A 22108-nucleotide genomic window follows, 5' to 3' on the forward strand; every position below is an offset into this window, starting at 1 on the left:
CTCAATCTCTACATATATTGATTCGAATAGAGCGATTCAATCAGAAAGAGAAGAGATAGAGAAAAAAATAGTTGAGATTTAATTGTTCGCAAAAAGAGAGGGAAAAACTATATAATTTGAAACTGGTCTCGTTCAACACAATCAACTGAAAAGAATTCAATCATCGATTTGTCGTGAATAACCGTTAAAATTGTTGTTATATGTGTCGATAAAATGTGTTTTTTATTCACATCGCCATCTCATTAACAGGTTCATTGACAAAATAAAGCGAAACAAATTGATTTTTTTTTTGTAATACTCAACGAAGATTCGAGTTCTTTTTTTGTTGTTATTTCATTAAATGTTACGAAATCGATATATAAATAAAAATTGAATCACACCAATTCACGTCATAAACCTTCGAATTGTCGACCAACAAAGACGAACGCATAAAATTGTAGTAAAATACCATTTAAATCAATCGAATACAATCAATGTCAAGATTGACGATCGTTGTTATGTGCATTGCGGCCATTTTCGTCAGTTTGACGATGAATGGCTGCGATGCACGACGCATTCAAGTTGATGATTTGGACGTGGCTGCATCAGACAAACACGAATGGAAAAAAGGTGAAGAAGAAGACTATCATCACAGTGGATATGGTAAACATGGAAAGAAAGGCGATAAAGGTTACGAAGAAAAGCATGGGTACGTATCGATGTTTGAAAGTGTTTCAAAGTAAAAGTTCTCTCGCAGTTGGAAAGTGAAGAGAGAAAGTTGTGCAAAAAAATTATTGTTAACAGCGAACTTAGCGCTGGAATACGTGTATTTGTGTTTTTGACGTTTTTTTTTTCTTTCGAAAAATAATGAGTTGAATAAAAAGAAATAACAAAAATGCGGTGTATTCCATCTCAATAAACATTTCAAAATATATCGTTTCAATTAATATGATTAGGATCGTTAATAAATTAAACGTAAATAATTCAGCTTAACGTACAATGATAACTTGAAAACTCTGTCTACTTTTTTCTTTCCTTCAATAGAGAAGAAGAAGGTAAAAAAGGTCACCATGACAAAGCAGACCACGAAGGTGAATACGAAGAGAAGAAGGGACACAAGAAAAAATATTATGATGATTCCGGGTAATATTTTAATTATTTTCATTATTTTTAATGTGATAGCGTGCCGAAAATTTCCGATATGGTTTATAAAAAGAAAAAAAAATTGAAAAATAATTGATAAACATTTATAGATATCATTCGAAAAAAGAAGAAGGAAAGAAGGGTGAAAAAGGCCACAAATTTCACGAAGAAGGTAGCTTTAAAAAAGGTCATTCAACCAAAGGCAAGCATGTCATTCATAAGTTAGATGAATCCGAAAAGAAGAAAGACTATTTTGACGAAGATTATGATGGTGCATACGATGAGGAGCACGGTGATTTTCATGAAAACCATGGATCGAAAAAGGGTGGATCACACAAAAAAGGACATTTTAACAAATCATTTGAGGAAAAAGAGGCTGGCAAGAAGGGTCACGGCAAAAAAGGACATCATCATCATGACGAATCAGGTTAATCAAATACCATTATTCACTATTTTAATATTTTTGAATGCACAAAAATAAAATGAAAACGTTTTTCCTGATGACCTGAACTTTGATTGGTTTCATTCATATCAACGTTCACTGTACAATGTGAATTTTAATGTTAGTTTGACCTTTGAACCGAAAACATTCAGTCTCAAAAGTTTCACATTTTCAGAGCATGGATTTTAGCAGTTGAATTAAATACAAAAAGCGATACAATTGTGAAGAAATATTATCAACAAACGTTGAACGATAAATGATTAACTGCTATTGTTCCGTTTTAGTTTATTAATTCGTAGACACGCTTCGAAATATGAAACTATTTGAATTTGACACTTTCTTTCCATTGTAGGATACAAAGGCGAAAAAGGCGAAGAAAGCAAGTACGGTCACAAAAGCGAAAAAGGAAAGAAAGGCGGAAGTAAAAAGGGTGAAAAATGGGGTCATAAAAAAGGCTACTGATTCGAACTGACGAATATACTACGCCTGAACGAGCTTTGTCTTAGCCAAACTGTTAGAAACGTTAATTTGGTTTTTCATTCATCAACTGTAGTAATTGTGATCCTATGAAAATTTGCTAAAAATATGTATGTACTGTGTTGAAAAGGTGCTTTTTTTTCATTCACCCAAGAGAATAAATAATGTGTTCGCGACAAAATTTCCAATTTGTTTTCTTTTTCTGACAGAACAGAACGTTGAATACGTTAAACTTGCGGAAATGAAAATGACATGCACGTGAAAAGTTCGTAAACATTACTGTGTCATATCCGCCAGACAAGCTAACAAAATCAAATGCACTTTGAATTCGACTAATTTTTGTGAGCGTTAATGTTACATCATATTGTTTATTACAACGCAAAATAATGTTCTCCATTTGAAACCATTGCAAACATGTGTTAAATATTTAAAAAACGTATTTTCGCTATGAACTGTCAACATCAACAAACATTTCTACGCTTCACTCAATCATATGTATATTTCAAATCGTTTGCATCAGTTCAAAACATTTGCTCTCGTTTCATTTACTTTGTAAATGTGTTTACATAATCAAAATCGAGCGCGAAAGAAGAGAAAAAGAGAGAAAAACAACCCATGTTTAACCATGTTACAAGAATATTTGAATCCATTTGCTTGACGGTGTGATGTGTGTTTGTGTTGTCTTTTTTTGTCGTATAAAATTCATTGCAAATAAATATGTTTTTCGTTTTCGTCATTCGAAATTCTGTATGTTGCTACTTCACTTTGGATTTACTTGAACGAATAAAAATACCATTCGCTTTGCATTACGCGCTTGATGAAAACCATCTACTTTGTGCTATCGGTAGTGGTTCAGTTGTAACATATTCGAATCATGTGAAATAATAGAGAGAGAGAGAAATTGTTCTCGATTATTGCTTTTCTCTTGCAATTGTTTCCATTGTATGATGCTTTGTCACTGAGATACATGGCGGCATGGTGTGAGGTAGAACAAATTAGATGTAAATAAATTGATGGATTATGTTTTTCCATTCGACTCATTCATCTTGAGACTATGAAATTTCACTAAACTGAATGAATGAACATTTTCGTGATAGTTGTTGCTGTCGCACACACTTCACCATAAATCTCGTATCGAAAGCGGTATGTGTGTAGGTGTGCAGTGTGCACCCAACAAGTAAACAATCTTGCGTATTTTAAGCTGAACAAAAGAATGGAAGAGATGATGTGGGCGAATGTCTTGATAGCTATAAAACCTCATTTTAGCATGTTTTCATCATTTTTTTTTTACATTGAAATATTTGCTATCTTAATGAAAACAGGCTCAACCCAATGTAGTAGCATTAAATTGAGCAACACAAATCACTCGAAAATGGCATGCAAGACGAAGAAAAAAAAGAGATTCGCATGATTTGATATAAAAATTAATTTGAGAATCGCGTGTCAAAAGTGCTCATGGGCACTCCCGCTCAATGAAAGTCTGCGTATTTTGGTTTTGGCTATTTTTATCAAACAGTTTCCATCATTTCTTTTTACTTTTTGCATCTCTCGATTTTTTTCTATCTGGGAAATATGCTGAAGAAAAATATCGAAGTTTTATATAGATTTGAAAAAATCTGTAAAATTTATGTTGATTTTCAACGAAATATTTGACATTTTATAAAATACAAGCCACACGCATGTTTCGGTCTTCATAAAATACGCAGTACAGACTTCATTAATCATTTTGTAGAAGATAGCGTATATCTTAATAGTTCATATTTTGGTAATTTTTTCCTTACAATTATTTGTCAAAATTGTTCCGAAGTCTCCAAAATAGTTTTTCAAACTGTAATTATTAGTAATTTTCAACTTCTTCACCTTATGAAGATGCAAAGTACACGTGTTAGTACGTGTTTGTCCATGGCATTGGACATACAACAAATTGGAGTAATTAAGGAATAAAAATGTTAAATGTCAACGTTTCAACTGAAAAATTGCAGAACAACAAAATTCTAATAAAATATGAAACGTTTTCATTTTCCTTTCTGATTGATGTCGGAACAAAACAAACAGGTGGATGAAAGCGGTAATATCGCATAAATAAAACAACCATTTTTCTCACTTAAAACGCACAAAACACTGTGCTAACTTAGCACTGCTAAGCATAGGCATAGTACAATGTATAACTGGGTTAGTTTTTAAAATCAATAATTCGACCAAATTACACGTAAATACTTCCATCTGAAACGTAATAGGCAAATCAACCTTTGAAGCTAAAGCGTACAGAAGTGTAAACTGGTTATCCACATAAAATAGAAGAAAGAAAGAAAAAAAACACTCACTGCACACACGTAGCTCTCTTGTTCTCTAACGAAATCGATAATTGGAAAGTTTTTGTTTGAACATATTTGCAGTCTCCCTTCTGTTCATTCGTTTTGAATTGAGTACGTGAATGTTGGCAACGATGAAAAATGGTTTGGGTTTGTTTATTGGTTTTATTTTTGCTGTGCAAAGCGAAAAGTTTTTGAGTGTTGAAGGGAAAATAATAAAAAACGATTTATTTTCTCGCCATTTGGTACAATTTAGTGTTGTTGTTGTTTGTACGTTCGTTGCTATAATCGATCTTGAAAATTTTTAGAAACGAAATTGCTTTTTTCGCCATTATGGGCATAATAGTGTGTGTATATGAAACGCAACAGTATTGTTCATCTATCCCATTTTGAAGATTCAAATCCCCAAATGATTTTGTGCATTTAATTCCATACAAACATTAAAATCTCTCGATAATTTAAATTCGATGCGACCGCATCGCACCCGAAGAGCATTCAGCATAATAATTGTGTTGATAGAAATCCGTGTAATACCATTCGCTTAAATATGTTATTTATTTGGATTACTCGATTTTGAACTTGTAGATATGTGTGCGCTGTACGAGGTAACGAGGGGGGACTTTCTAAATATCAAAATTGCAACGGTTAAAATATTTCGATTATTCATAAAATTCACTGTGCACCGCACAGAATTGATATATACAGTTGAATACACACAAGACCAGCAATAATGTGGGGTGTTTCTGACGATGATGATGTACACAGTATTCAGGCTTAAATTACATAACAAAATGAATTTTCCTATTTTGCCTACTCGCAGGACACAAACACACACACACACATACACCATCAAGGAAACTACGATGTTTACGGGTTTGAAGTGGTTTTTCACCCTCGTACATAAAATCCGGTTCGATCAATTGCATTTGCCGAGCTCATTTTCCACGTGTTCATATTTCCTTTTTATAGCTGTTTTCTGCATTTCAACTTAATCCAAATACAAAACCAAGCACTGAATTTTGTTTTGTTTCCTTGCAATTTGTTTTTATCTTTCTTCATTTTTCGACTTTCTCCCACTACTCGCTCACTTTTCTGTCTGAATAAACGTATTTTTTACTTTTATGAAGGCGGTATCAGCAAATGGGATGGATTGAGAGAAAGAGGAGATATCGATTAGCATTCAGAACACGAATCTTATTCCGGCTTCAATTTTACGTGTGTTTTGCCATTTGTTTTGATTTTATTTTATATATATATATATTTTATATTTGCCCAGAAATAAATCGAGAACAAAAAAATGCACATTTGGCATTTAACCGTTCGTGTTGTTTCTATTCATTACTTTTTTTCGCCATATTGTGGGTTGCTCATGGTATGTTCAAGCAATGTGCACTGAAACATCTAAAACTGGAAATTTTCTGCAACCTTCAATTTAATTAGAGCGATAGTTTTTGTTGTTGTTCTAGTTAAATGTATGCACGGTGCACACTGCACACACACACACATGTTCTGATTTTAATCCCTTTGAAACATGAATCTGTGAGTTAGTGCTTAAAAGGCTAACAGACAAGGTGAATTAAAGCATTTAAAATTTAAATTATAGAAAAAGCGAAAGCCAAGCATAGAAAAAAATTTATTTGATTAAATGGCAAAGTGTATGCGCTTGTCATAAGAGTGTGAGAGATGTATAAATGCAGAAACGCCGACAAGCCGGAGCCAGAATGAATTTTTATTTCGTTAGTGAGCTCCAGTGAGCATTACCTTCATGGATTCCAGGCACAAATCTAATAAATTCATTGACACTGTGACTGTGTGTGTGCGTTAAAGAGCGCATCGTGCGCATAAAGGGTGCATATTTTAATCTTATTCCGAATCATTTAAATGTGTATGTGTTTTTTTTGGGCGTATTCAACATCCATTTAATCCATGTCTATTTGCTTTATCACAACGTTCACACTTCTTCTTCATCTTTTTTCGGCTTTTATTCTCGGGGATATTGGCCATTTTTCTTTTGCATTAAATAAATGACGTGTGTAAGCCGGTGCTATCTCACACCTCAAAAGAACGAAATTCCCTGTGGCTGTTCTGCATTTAAAGTAATATAGCTAATAGAAATGAACAAAAAAGGATCGTGCACACACATCGAATGCACCCCAATGTGGCGTCGTCTATTTCGAAATGAATTCAAAATAAATATAGATAAAATGGCAGTGATTTTCTGATAAAATTTAAATATGCAGAAAGTAAATGTTATTCTTTTGTTATTGCTGTTATTCCATTTCGATTCAATGCTCGACCAAAATAAGTTCGTGACTCTGAATGTTAAAGTTTTCATTTTCAATTTATCGTTTGCTCTGACTTGGTTTTGCCATTAGTCAATTTTATAGCATTTCATTGAAATATATTGTATTTGAATCAACCAAGTGAATTATAACAAAAATAAAATCGATAATTTGTGCATGACATAGATTATAGACTGTTTTGATGTGTCCTTGTTCTGTAATACGATTCAACATGCAGAATGAACAATTAAAATATATTTTAAGCCCAAACAAACGATTAAATTTAATAATATTTCTGTTTGCAGGCGAGATGAATACAAAAAAACTCCAACGTTGTTGAACATAACGGCGACGACCATGACGTCTAATGCGCCAAATAAAAATGAACAATAGACAGAAAAAGGATTTAAAACAATTTTACCAAACGAATCAACTTTTCTACCTGAAAATCAAAATATAACGGTCGCTCTTCATTTGGCGGGGTTGCTGTTTTGCTATGAGTTCTGTATTATCTCTTTAAAAATTCAGGAAGAAAAAAAGGAACCCTTAAAATATTTGGCGTCACATCCATTTTTAGATGAAAATGCCCAGAATTCTTGGAGAATGCGTGTTAAATGGCATATTAAACGGCATCGGTTTGCGTTGAAATGTGGTGAAATTAGCGACCATGTGAAATGATGTGAGAATGAAATGTGGATAGATTTACTGTTGGCACGTGTATGGAAAATTAAAAACATCGGTCAACATTTAATGCTATAGCATAAGCGCATATCTATCCAATGGTTAGCTCTAATCTCCGTTCAAATCCAACCGAAGCTGATTAATGATTGATATAGCACGTTTTAGGCGCATCAAAATTTATTCCAGATGATAGCAAATCGGTCGGCATTTTTCGTTTTACACATTTCATTTTTATTGTGTTTGTGTAAATTTTTCGTGTGGAAAACAATGAGCTGGCAGTTTTTATCAGCAAAAATACAATCTACTTCAATTTAATACGGAAATGATTTCCGGTTTTGATTATAGCTTTGAATCAAGTACCACCAAAATAGTAGGAACAAAAACTCATAATAAGAGTAGATTGTTTTTTGCCGACTGTCTGACTCAAATAAATCTCGTACACTTGTAGCCGATTAAATGTGTATGCGATGCATATGGTGTGGGCTGGAAAACCATCGGAATATATTATGCTATGAAATATAGAATTTGATCGTTGTAACTTAGAGTTTTCTGCCCTTTTTCCCTTTTTTTATTAAATACAATAACAACTTTTTGCCAATTTTTATCAAAACACCAAAATGCTGTGTAATATCACGTATGGTTTAAATGCGCCACCTCCATCCAGCTATCTGAATTAATTTTACATAAATCTAGTGGTTCCATATGTGGAATCTGTGTATGTGATTGCCTTTGGTATGTGATTGTGAGTGTCTGGCGCGCCAAGTCTTTCTATCTCTCTCCCCCTCTCACACTCCGACTCTATGCTGTGTGAGACTCTCTCTCTCTCTCTCTCTCTCTCTCTCTCTCTTTCTATCTCTCTCTATGTTCAATAGAAGTGGTATTTTTGTGTTCGAGGGGAAGAACCTACTGCAATGTTTATGCATATTCGTGGTCATAAAATAAATGTGCTCGTGTGTTTGTGCAATTTTTCCGATGTGCCTTTAAACGATCATAAAATACACGCTTGCATTCGCCAAAGATGAGTCAACATTGCAATGCCAAAGGAAACAAACGAAGCAAATGAATGAAGGAAGAAGAAGAAGATGAAAAAAATGATGAAGCAAAAAATTCCATTTTTACTCTTAAATTTCATAGTTGAGATAAAATTGCAAATGAGTTGCTCCCTCGCGATCTGTATTTCAAACAAACTACAAAATTACTACATCAAATATGGATGCGGCGAAAGAGTAGATGGAGAGAGTATAGCAAAACGAATGCGATGGGAATTTTTGTTGGCTTAATTCGAGCATAATCGTGTGTACGGATACGCGTGTGCGTCTTTCGAAAAGCAATAACAGTAGCAATCCGATAACAACAACAACAATGCGAAATCAAATAAAAAAAAGATAAAAAAAACCGGTTCTAATAAAACAGAATCTGACGACTAGCACATAATGAAAATAAAGTCAAAATGCGCGTAGTTTATTTAGGAAGAATGTCGAGCGTTGCTACTTTTTTTCTTTCATCAACAACGCAAATTGAACGCATATGGTTTTTTTTTCTCTGCTCGTTCGTTGTGTTCCTGCTGGCTTAGTTTGTGCATGAAAAATGGCAATGCACTGGAGATAATCAAGAGAGAAAGGAGTACAGAGATGCTAGGGTAGTCGTCAGTTAATCGAAAATATATTCATGCTCTTAAATGCATCCGTCTAATAAAGGGGATTACTGCGGCATGCAGCAGCAGAGTGCAAGCGTAAAAAATACAACCTGCGATGAAAAAAAAAACGATGTAGACAACGATGACGATAACAACAAATATTAAACGAAAACATTCGTTTAAGTTGCTGCTACACTTGGTATTTAGCAACATGTTAAGGGATTTACCAGTGAGACTGCCGCAGAACAAGCATAGTATATACCGGCAACACTAATAGCTACAACGAACGACGAACAATCCCAACGAGCTGAAATATAAACAATATTTTTTGTTCTCTTTTCATTTTTGTCGATTAGCCGCAATTTCTCTGTTCGCTTCTATTCGATGCTATTTGTCAAGACACACACCCTCTCTCTTTACATGTGCAAACTATCTGAAAGAAGTTGCGCGCTAACATCAATCTATAATTGGATTTTTAGCTCTCTTGTATATGTTTGCGAATAGTTGTGTTGTAAATGCAATCAAAACGTTTTGTTTTTCGTTCCATTTCATTGCACGTGCGGGATAAAACCAAATGTTTTGAGTGAGTGTGTGAACGTTATGCGATGCCGGAGAGAATTACATAAAATTATGTTTATTTGCCGATTTCACACATATGTCACAAACACAAAACATCGTATTACATAAATGTTCATTAGAACGGTGTTTGGTATTGGTGTCACCACCACCGCCGTCGACGTCGTCATCGTTTGTCGTCATTTTATCGCAAAGTTTTCGCGTAGTTTCATCAAGTCGCTGACAATTTGATTGCTTACGATTATAATTTAATAAAAATATTAGCGCAATAAAAATCATATGATTCGCTGTTGCGGAGGGTCGCATATGTCACATGCATGCACACCATATACCATTCGCACATACACACGTTTCGGCAATTTGATGATGTTTATTGAACATTTGCACGCACACCAAAGGTCATTCATTAGCAATGGTTGACGTTGACGTTGACGTTGCCGTTGCCATTGGCAAATGGGAATATTCCATAAATTTAGACACAACCGAATAAATAATGAAATGGCCCTTTGTCGTTTGAATTAAAATCAAAATTTGTGCAACTTCAAACAAACAAAAAAAAACACACATACACACCAAACTGTGGACCTTGTTCAAATGAATTTCCGCATGGAAACCGAAATATATGTATTCGCTCCATGATTTCATGCCTTTTTGATGGCAATTTTTTTTTTTTTGGGTTGTTCACTGTGTGCGTGCATTTTTGCGGGATATTGTTTACTTTGAAACCCATTCGAGTGCCTTAAAATTTGAATCATTTGGAAATGAGCGAATTTTAATTAAATTTTGAATTTAATTCAATGTTGAAGTGGGCAAAGCTTCGGGTTATATTTTGAATGAAGTGGAACAAAACATATATATACTTTTGGCTTAATTCAGTCTCCTCTTAAAACATATTTTATGAAAAACACTCGAGCAATTTTTCGGAAATGGAAATTAAATTGCAATCTTTCTCTCTCTCTATCTCTCTGCTTGTGATTCAATTTTTAGCTCAATTCGATTTTGATTGAAAAATCATATTATGATGGAAACACACGACCGGATATATGAGATTAATATGAAAGCGGAACAACGATTAATTTTCATAATTGTATTGTGGTTGTTTAGAAGTCCAATAGATAAACGACAACTCCTTCAAATTAAAATACAAAATGAAAAAAATACCCGAACTAAAGGATAAAAAAATGAATATATAATACACAAAATTTGTTGTTGTTGATACAATTGAAAAAAAAAAACCTATATTACACTAAGTGCTCGGAATCTGAATTTAATGTCCAAACCACTTCAATGGTTCAATCCATTCACGCATTTGTTATGCCAACCAGACATCAAAGACCTTTAACAGAAAATTTCAATTAGTTTTCAATAAATTATTAAACATGGCATTCAATAAAGGCCATCCCACGATGAAAATCACAATGCCCAATGCATATGATATCATATAAAGTACTACAATATACGCATACATATTGAAAATCGGTTGTCCATTCATTTAGTTATGGTGACAGACAGCACTTTCAATGAAACAAGTCATCGCTTTTGTATGTTGAATACTGATTGGGCTCAAATCAATGTTAACATGGAATCACATATGAATTTCACATGGCATCGTATATAGTTTTATCTCTTTTGCTTGTTTCACTTGTCTGTAGTGTATGCATGTAGAAAAGTTGATTGTACCAATTTGAATGTGAAACGTACACATCATCGTGTATGTGTATGGCTCCCAATGCGAGGTGTTTAAGTAGAATCACATTAGTTCGATACACTTCCTGATTCTATCTATCGCACCATTATAATAATCTATGTTTAAGGTGCACACAAAGCAAAAACCACATACAGCATTCTCTAGCCTCGATCCGGTCCCGTTTCCATTGTTGTTTAATCAATTTATTTCGCTTTGTGTGTGTGATTGTTTACATTTTGCATACACGTTGCGCGCACGACTTCCTTCTCGTAAATCTCGTCTTTCGCCCATATCCGCCTTTCTCATTTTGGCTGTTGCATAAATGAAAAGTTGTTGCCACAAAACAAAAATAAAAACGGAGAAACACTTTATTTATTTACGAGATTGAAACTTTTGCGATTTTCCCAAAGTATTTGATTTAGCTCTTGAATTTTCAGTGTGTGTGTGTGTTTGTGCTGTTGTCGTTTCGTTGTTGACATAACATATGCATGTGCACAACTCTTCAATTTGCTAACTTAATATGATTTACAAATATTTGTCTTTTTGTTGATTTCACCTCTCTGTCTCTCTCTTTTCGCTTCATGATTGTCGCACAATATTTTCATATCGAATGTTATTCCTTTCTCGTCACCTCGTTTCCATCTTTTTTTGAGGCAACATTTTTCGTCGGCGGTAATTTATATTGCAAATCTATGAATTTCTACCGTTTTCAATCAGACACAATTGCCATATTCCCGAAGTGAAAGATCGAAAATAAAAGTGACAGCACGACAGGTGGCGTTCGGTTGTTACGCCAACGATGAATGTCCAAAGGGCAATTAATTGCGCGCACAACATAAACCGAAGAAAAAAGTCAAATAATAAATTATTCAGCGAATGTTTGAGCGTTCACACATACACAAACACCGTTCAATTTTATTCTAGTGCAAACTAACATAAACGAATTTACTTCTGCATTTGATGTATGCTCAATCACGTATTGTTATTTAGTAGGAAAAATTCCCGCTGACTTTTTTTTTCACCACAGCATAAGATTTTCATTCATACATTGATTTACTGCCGGCAATTTGTTATGATGGAGATTTTATATGTGCGACGACAGTTTTGAAATTATTTCGGATATATCACATTGTTTGTTTAATTGAATCGAAACGCAGCAATAAATTTTTATGACACATTTTAATATGTAACTCTCATTTTCTTATCAATTTTGTCACTTTTTTCTCATTTTGTAAATAGAAAAAAAAAGTTTAACAAATGTTAATTCCTATCTCAAAGTTATGAATGCTACATTTCGTCTGAAATTTCTGCTTTTAATTATTGAGATGGAATCAATATGATTCGAATTATAAGACTGAGTCATACAAAAAGGAAAATACTAGAGAGCCTTTCCATAACAATGGACATTAAAAAAACAGTAGCAAATTGAAGTGTTTGATATTATGTGTCGTAGAATATTATTCACCTTTTATGGATGAAGCCGGTTTCCTGGTGCGCAATATCTTCGATAGAAAAATATTCAATGCTTTTTACGTTCTAGCATTCGTTCGATTCAAATGTCGACGCATATCATACTGAATGAACTGTGCACGGCCTTGTTATCGAACTTAACTTTATAAATTATGTAGTAAATCCAAATAGGAAATGTACAATGTGAAATGTACAATGTCATTTTGTGTTTTGAGACGTATACAATATACATATTTAAAGGAAGTGTTGTTTTTCCACACTGATGAAGTCGTCGAAAAGACTGTAAGAGGCTGAACGGATAAAGTGAGACTTTTACACTTCACATTGCTTGCGAGTAATTTTTGCGCGAGTTTTTCGTTGAATGCAAATAGTAAAAAAAAAAATTTGTTTTAAGAAAATGGCAACGGATTTTGCCCCATTGAATTGCAAAGCCATCGAACGGAAACAAAATATTAAGATACAAACTTTACATACACACTCAAACATATATTCAAGCAATGTGAGAAGAGTGCCGCAAAACCTGAATTATTCAAAAGAGAATGCTGTTGAAATTTCGAAATACATTTAGGCATTATCCGCCGCGTTGGAAAACAATGGAGTCGAAAAAAACGCGCGTTACATGACTTGGTTTTTGATTCTTTTTTGTTTTTGTTGTATGTTCGTTCATTCATCCGTTCGGCCTGCTCTTGCATCCACCGTTGGTCGCTCTCGCACTCTTCGTTTTTAATTTTTGGTTACTTTACTCGTTGACCCGCGCCGCGCGACTTATACATTTTCGTGTTTTTAATTTTCCATTTATTTGTGTATTCATTTTGTTTTCTTGAAGCTGGCGCAGTGCTGCTCATTTTTAGCGCGTTTCGGTGTGAGAGAGGTTGTCTTGACTTTTGTTATTTTTCGCCGTTACATTTGCTTGTTTATATTTTCATGTTGTAAGTAAGCGTTGATCGTTTCGTTTTGGAGCATTAACATGAATTGAGGGGTTTTTATACAAAAACGAATGTTTTTGGTTGGTTCTGCCGTCGTTGCCAGCCAGCCAACCATTGCTGTTGGTTGCTTACTCAGTTTTTTTTTGGTTATTTATTGCAAATGGCTCAATGCTCTTAGAATAAAATTTATGATTTCGTAAATTGTTTCTTTATTTATTTATGTGGATAGAGATATATATATACAGACACACATACAACTTGTCTACGTATTTTGTAGTGGCTTTGCCTTGATCGCTTTTCCATTTACTTGTTTTTAAATCGGTTTCGGAATTATTTCATTTCTCTTCATCTCTGTCCATGGTCGTATAGATTTTTCATTCGCCTACATTGCGCTCAGTTTGGCATTTGCCGAACAATTTGTTCATTTTTTTTTCTTCCTATGCTACTACGACTTCTTCCATGAAAACGTTACTCTCAAGAATTTACGGATTTGGAGCATAATACGCAGACATACATATACACATTTTTTATGAGCCGTTCAATAATTTTCTTCGCCTCGCTTTTTTTCTTCTTCTCTTGTTTTTTCCGCCGAAATCATAAATATCTAACAAAAATCGATTTTGTTCGGTCTTCAATTATTTATTTCATTTTTCGATAAATTCGGCCAATGTATATTGGTCGCAATCACCCAAATATCAACACAATATAGTTGACATAGAAAATATCTGACGTGGATTTCAATCGTATATATACCAATTTTAATGTAGATGCCAAGGTTTTCTCGGTACAAACTATTGAAATGGGCTAGTTTGAATTGGTAAACTTGGAAATGGATCACACAGAAAAGTTTTTTTGTACACAAACAAACATATGCACAAACAAGCATAACGTAAACAATTCTTAAGAAGTGAACAACAGAGTCGTTTAGTTTCACTGTGGAAGCACTTGTTTCATCTTCTATACATATATTATTCATGATTAGTTCCCACTTTGATAACAAAAATTGAAGAAAATCGAATTTTGATTGTTGTATCGGCTAGTTTGTTGAAACTTTGTAAACTTTGAAACCGATTTTCCTTTACCGTTTGATACATGTGCCACTTATTGATGATTACCCGAATCGTCTTTATTTACCCATGAGCTTCAGAATCAATTCTTTGAATTTTAGAATTTATCGAGTGTGGCGCATGATTTATGAGATATTTATCTTACTTGTGCGAAACAAAAGTCACATCAAACGGATAACACCATAAGGCTGTGTTAAATTAAAACTGACAGTCACCTGTGTTATACATGTTATCTATTGATTGTTTTAATGATGAGAACACATGACAAAAACGTAATTAAGATTATGATTTGCTATTAAATATGCAATACGTTCAAACAACGCAACAATTAACCAAAAGCACAATGCTTATTCTATGACCATAGTGGTGTTATAAGAGTGTGCCACAAAAACCTGGACAAAAACAAATTAAGTTTATGTGAATATTTTCTTATATTGAATAATTAAATACAGTCGATTTCATCAAAAACCCCATCTGATATAAAATTGATCACACGAAATCACTTCGACATGTCAATTATTCGACTATAATTTGTATAGCATATAACTTTCAAAACAAGCGATTGTTAAGAAAATTCACCGGAATGGCCCAAAAACAATTTATCAGAGAGATTAAAACTTTCACACACGTTTAAAGAATAATAATAAAATTGGTGTATACAAATATGAACATTAATAAAAGGAAATCTTACCAGCACCAGAAATTTTACCAAATCAATAATTTTTCGCACTCTAAACGGCATTCAAAATCTGAACATTTTTATATAAAAAAGTTGCCATGACTGTAGACAGATCATTAAAATCCATCAAAATGAAATTGGCTTTATCCATTTTTTCATTTCTAATCGTGGGAAGCAAATTTCCACCCCAACAAAATTGCATCCCAAACGATGATTATACCACGTGTGCAAATGCACAGACAATTTCTGTCTGGTATAACATCTGCTCAGACCCACACGGAAATATTTCTCATTATTTTTCCCACTTGAATAACATAACATCCATAAATATCCATAACAGTAACACGAGCGGATAATTGGTCGACCAAATGATCATTTCTTCAAAACTAATTATATCAAAAGAAATAAATATTGGAAACATTTTCTGCTGTAATTTTTCAATAAAATTTCATTTGATGTTCGACACAAAGTGGTGCGAAGTGGAAATTAATTGCAACTAAAATAATGATTGCCATTGAGAACGTATTTACCGTGTCGAGAGACTATTATGTTACATGTATAAATTAAGGCAGTTGTTTAATTTTGCATCGAAAATCGTTAGTAATTGTGGTCATTACCATCCTTGATACTACACTTGAATTTAATAAAAGTACACACAGTATTAAAAATATACACATACTGAATTTACAATAATTAATGCATTGTTTGCAACATTTTTCTTTCTCTATCAATTTGATTATAATTCTGAAGTTGAAAAACATGTTCCAATTTTTAAAAAAAGACGCATTTTTTTCCATCAATTATGGAAATTCGCTATTCATTCAGAATGTTTGAACATGTGTTGGTCCATCTCATATGTCTAGTCAAGCTGCCAAATACATTGTTACGTAAAACTTTTACATTACATGCATTAAAAGTTTTTCATGTTCTCATCCTCAACACGTTCGACCATTCAAAACAATATTTTTGCATGTTAAATGTCGGCCATTTTCATCGAATAGCATTACGCTTTTATGTCATGTAGTACATCTTTCAACGCTGATATATGTGTATAAATTCATTCCATTTCCATTTCAAGTGGGTTTCAGTCGAAATAAAAAAAAACACACAAATTTTGCATGCAAAAACAACATCAACAACGAATATGTGTGACCATTCGATAATTTCCACAATTTTTATATGCATAGTTGTGAATAATCATATGTATGCGAATGGATGTGTACCGGATCCGAGACGGAGATGTAAAAACAAACCGTCTAAATAAAATGTTCACAAATATTTTCTAACTTAACATTGATAATAATTTTAAATTATTCGGAGCGAAAAAGTTGTGATGAATGGCAGCCACTCCGAATGGTCTATGTAAATTTATTGTAATTGGCATAAATGTGGTCTTTCTTCATTTTATCCATTCGATGGAATTTGCAAAGTTATTAAATCAATTTCACTCATTCATCAGAGATGTATGTTTCTGTCTCTCTCTATATCTCTCGTCCTCCCGTCTTTCGTCGGTAATCCGTTCATAATTTTTTAAAAGCAAATGTTTTACGAAATTACAACTTTGCAAATTTTTAATTGAAATAAATTTATTTATTCATGCGATTTTCATTATAGTAACAAAATGAACACACAATCAAGGTTGCATTTTGAATTTCATTTTTCGCTTTTGTCGAATATCATTTGTTACTTGATTTAGTTCGCTGACAAAATATGACATTGAACGATGACGCTCAAATAAATAATTGGGTTATTTGTCAAATGACATCCGGACTGTGTGAATTTATAATGTGTTTGTTTTTTTTTTACTGTTGATGAACTTATCCACGTCACTTAGAGCGATCATTAATCAAAATTCTGTGATTAAATCGGCTCTTCATATATATATACATTGATACCCTTTTATCAAACCCTATACTCTCGTCGAACAGTGACGATTCCATCGCTTTTCTCCATTACTTTAGAATAAGATAATGAAGTATCTGTTGTCAAACATCTTAGGCACAAATGTTGAAATCGCAACACCAAAAACACCCGACACTCAAGACTGTGTCATCCAAACAACATTATGATTTTCACACTGTTCGGATTTTCTTTTTAAATTTCTCGTTCGTTCACATTTTGGGTCGATACAGATTTCTATCATTTTGTTATGTCAATTTTATGCAATATGAACGTGATACTGTGCTCTTTAAATAAATCATCATCATCGCTCTCATTCGTCAATTCTACAAAAATGGAAATATTCTTGGATTTTGTCGGTTTAATTGGAACACATCATATCCATTGTTGTGCTTGCGATGAGTTAAGTTTGAAAGAGGTTTTATCAATGAGCTTATTACTTTCCGAGCTCATTCATGTCAGTTTCGTTGATTTCATTGTGTTCATGCATTTGTCGAATGTTCCCTTAGCATTTCAATTAATGAATATTTTCGTGTTTTGTGTACATTTAACATTTTAACCGGAAACCACAGTCAAACATTTTTGGTTATTTGTGTACGCATTTTCAATCATTGTCGTTTTTTGATATCTACATTTTCATGTCTCTTTTACGTTCAAGAATGAATGTTTGTGCAGAGCGTAAGTGTGTTTATGTGTTTGTGTGCGATATTGCGATATTTTCTTCGAAATTCACAAAGACGCATAGTTGGTAAAATTTATTACGCACATAAATTCTCGGCTCGCTTTTGTTTCATTCGAAAATGGGAATAGCAATTTGGACGACGTTTTTTGTTTTCTATTTGGTTTTTATGCTCGAATATGCCAACAAAATAGCACTTAAAATGGCCATTGCATGCGGACACCGCATTTGTTCAACACTGTGTACCTGCGTTTCCTTTTAGACGCTCTTCATATCGGATTGAGGCATAAAAATGACTAAGACATTTATACATTTTGTAATTGGTATGCTTTATCGGTGTACGTTTGTCCGGTGCCGGCCTCCAAAAATCGAATTCAAAGTGAATGAACGCGCGATTCCAAATCAATTGTTTACATAAAAGCGGATGCAACGGCTATAAAAAAACATAAATTAAATGGTTACATTTTCGCGTGAAACACGACACAATCGCGAGAGAGAGAAAAAATGTTCCGCCTTTTGCATTCGTTTAAAAAAAGCGTATTCGTTATCAAGCCGACGCTAATTCGCCAAACTACTGGCCATTATGCAAATGCGATCAAATGAATCTAAACCGCACCGTAACCGATACAATACCAGCCGAAACGCCTTATGTTCGATGGAAGATGATTATCTTGATTGAAGATAGAAAATAGATAGCAAAACTGAAAAAAAAAGATCATGCTGTGCACTCCTGAAACCCATATAGAAACTGAATATAAGCATTTACCGGTTTGGCTGTTTTTGGCCACATATGTTTTTATGTAGCCGAGCATAAACGGTGCTCACCGACCTAATGATATATGACAAAACGACGGGGAGGCGTGTGCAAAGCGCACACTAAATGCAAAAAGCAAAACACACGAACACCGAGAGCAGAAAAGCCAAGAAAAAGGAAATGAGGGAGAAAATCTACATTTGAAGCCTTGAAAAACACCGTCTATTATTCATGCTAATGGTTTTTGGCGGAAGAAATGAAAGAAATTAAATCGGGCCTACAGAGTAGAGAGAGAGTGAGAGAAAGAGAGAGTGAGAAAAGAAATGCTCCAAACTCGAGATACACACGGTACGTGCAGAAAATGCGATATATTCGTTTTGTGATTCGTGTGGAAAATAGCATGAAGGAATTATTCATTTTGGTTTGCATGCAGAACGCTATGGTTACATTCTATCCGAATATTGTGTCTTGTCCAAATGCCTCGGAACCGAGAACCACACACACAAACAATGCTCAAGAATCGAGATATATGTATACATTCACAAGTTATAAAGTATAGGCAAAAATCCAAACCGAAAATGTTCCGTTATTCATTCGCATTAAATGATTGTACTTATGTTGAAAATGGATGGATAATAAAACAAAACGAACACTTTGCGTATCAACTGAATTGCGTTACAGTATCGGTTTGTATATGGGCATTGTTTTGGGAGGCCATATCATCATTGCATTCCTGATAGCAGTGATAAGATACAATAACATCATCATTTCGGCTATGCTTCGTCCTTTGAGCACACACCTCTTTTCTTCATTCACTCCCTCTCCCTCTCTGTTTCCTTCTCTCCCATTCTCAATCTTATATTCCTACACACAATCTCCCGTCCACATACACATACACCATCAGTATAGAAAACCATTGTATTTGGGTCTTGGGCAATGAAATATTTGTTAGGTATTATTCTCATTAAATTTAATGTTTGAACTATGTTTTTGTGTCTTTAGCCACTTTGAATGGTGCTAGTTTTGTCGGACCGGGCGATAGATTCACTATATGTATATTTGAAGGTGTTATATGAAAAATTCCATGAAAAATACTGCATCGTCTTTGCCCAAAGAGATACAGACACACACGCACGCAGTTATATGGTGCCACATTTATGTGAATGTGCGTATGTATGTGTTATTCATTTTAGATAATCGTTTGCTTGAAATCGCATATCAAATTATCAAAATGCACAGACACACGCGCGCATCCAACACATATGTGCACATATTTTCTTGTTATATATATAGATATGGCTAGTTAGTGTTGCTCTTTTCATGCTTTGAATAACGAATTCGGTTCTCAGTTGGTTTGGTGAAATGACCTCAGTTTGTTGTGCATTAGATATACACGAACAATGATGACTATTATGATTTTGGTTTTATTCAGATTTTGTTGTTTATCACAAAAAGAAAGAGCTCCTAAAAATTTACGAATATTGTGTTGAATGCATGTGTGTATGTACATATTGCAGAATAGACAAAAGTGAAACCGAAAAGACAACGTATATTTTATGGCGAGCATTCATCGAGCAAAACTACTGCGTCAATGTTAAATGTTTGTATATGAGTTGAGCATATAACTGCGTTAAAAGCTCGGCCATATCGTATATACACGTGTGTATATCGTCTAAATAAAATATGAAATTGTATATATAATGAACATAAACACGAACTTTTGCCATATTTTCTTATAAATGTCCATATCCTTGGTCAAATCGATTAAATACACATACACCCGAACTAACCTTATACAAACACTGTGATCTGCACGGCATTTCGACATCGACGATATTTTTGTGCGAAAGAAAATAGTCAAATATACATACACACACACATTAAAGTTGATGAATGTACACTAAAGTGTGGTAATTCAATGCAAATTATGGCAAGTGAATTTAATATTCTGGTCTGGCACTGTTCCGACACCGAGACTAACATTTTCTACCATAAAAAAAAGACGAGAAAAAGTGTGGGAAAGAGAAGAAAACGAAGAGACACACAGAGGAATTGGCGAAAAGGCAACGGCAAATTTAATTTTGTCGCGCACCAAGCAACTCAAAGGCAATACCGCACAGAGACACACAAAAAAAAAATAATATTCAACTTATGATCTATATATTTAAGCCATCTCCATTTTAAATATGCTTTTATACTTTCCATATGACCCAAATATGCATATGAGCACGAGCACAGACTACACAGAAGATAGTAGAAGAAGCATTGACTACACAGCCCCAAAGAAAATGGATGATTTAAAAGATAGTCGTCGAATAAATTTGATCGCTGAAATAACTATGACTCAATCCAAGATTTGAACGTGCTTGCCCACAGACAAATAATAAAATATCTAGAGATTTAAGCGAGTGGATAAGAAAATGCGAAGAAAATAAATAAACACTGACCAGGAAGTTTCCTCAATATTTCCATGCAAAGCGTGTATTCATCATAAAATGCTAGCATGTACGGTTGGGCGCTACACACACAAACAAACAAACAAAACATAAAAATACATAGAAAATCCTTGCTCAAAACAAACAATTCCTTTTTCATATTCGCATTCATTGGATATCCAAATTATGATAATCAAAGAACATGCAATGCATAAAAAGTAAAACACAGGATTCACACATACATCCATTTTTATATGAAAACAACGACGAACACACAAGCATAACTTTGAATTTAGCAAGGAGGGAAGAAGAAGAAGAGAAAAAAAATGATCCACAATCGACACAAAATGAAACGCGAACGACTTTAATGTCATGTTCTCACGGCAATACCTCGTTGGGTTGTTTTTTTTTTCTTTTGTACTTTGCATTTGCTTTCAGCTGGTTATATATCTGGCATTTTTTCTTCTTCTTATTGCTGTTATTCGCAACGTTAAAAACAAATGCCGTGGAAAAAGTAGCAAAAAATGAAAAAAAAAAATTATGAAAAATATAAATTATTGCTGATCCATTGATAAAGGTGCGGTGCATTTAATGTTTATATTTCTAAATCGGTAATTATATTTTATGTTCACTTATAATTTGCAGTGTTTGACACAACTAGATAGAAACGAACCCACGCGATTGAAACCTAGTTAACATGAAACTTATTTTTTTCGGGTTCTACCAAATATTTACTCAAATGGCAATCATGCGACGAACCATCCGGATTCCGGATTTCAATCAATTTTTTCGATTCACAATTAAAATCACTTTTGAAAAAAAAAACTCATTACTGATGAAGAATACGGGATAAATGGATATTTTATACTCGTTTCGTTTCGGTTGTTTGTGGGAAAGAGAGAGAGAGAGAGGGTGGTGGTAGAGTATATATGAGAGAAAGTATAATGCAGTTGCTACAGCTCATTTATGTATGCACACGTGGTA

The 22108-nt window shown here is 33.9% G+C and overlaps 1 protein-coding gene across 1 annotated transcript; it reads left to right on the forward strand.

The window, feature by feature from the left end:
- Window positions 1-414: 414 nt before the first annotated feature.
- On the forward strand, window positions 415-2168 carry LOC116341310 (cylicin-2-like). The gene is made up of 4 exons (XM_031768285.1): window positions 415-688; window positions 1024-1122; window positions 1233-1549; window positions 1917-2168. The coding sequence occupies exons 1-4, from the start codon at window positions 474-476 to the stop codon at window positions 2024-2026; spliced, it is 741 nt and encodes a 246-aa protein (XP_031624145.1). The 5' UTR covers window positions 415-473; the 3' UTR covers window positions 2027-2168.
- The last annotated feature ends 19940 nt before the right edge of the window (window positions 2169-22108 follow it).

This window comes from Contarinia nasturtii, unplaced genomic scaffold, assembly GCF_009176525.2.
Source record: "Contarinia nasturtii isolate CC-2019 unplaced genomic scaffold, AAFC_CNas_1.1 Cnas_scaffold_695, whole genome shotgun sequence".
Taxonomy (NCBI): Eukaryota; Metazoa; Arthropoda; class Insecta; order Diptera; family Cecidomyiidae; genus Contarinia; species Contarinia nasturtii.

What these genes read in the sequence shown, in the direction of transcription:
- LOC116341310 (XM_031768285.1), top strand. Translation starts at nt 474, where the DNA reads ATGTCAAGATTGACGATCGTTGTTATGTGCATTGCGGCCATTTTCGTC. An exon ending in GGTTACGAAGAAAAGCATGG is followed by an intron (nt 689 to 1,023) that starts GTACGTATCGAT and finishes TTCCTTCAATAG; the next exon opens with AGAAGAAGAAGGTAAAAAAG. An exon ending in AAATATTATGATGATTCCGG is followed by an intron (nt 1,123 to 1,232) that starts GTAATATTTTAA and finishes AAACATTTATAG; the next exon opens with ATATCATTCGAAAAAAGAAG.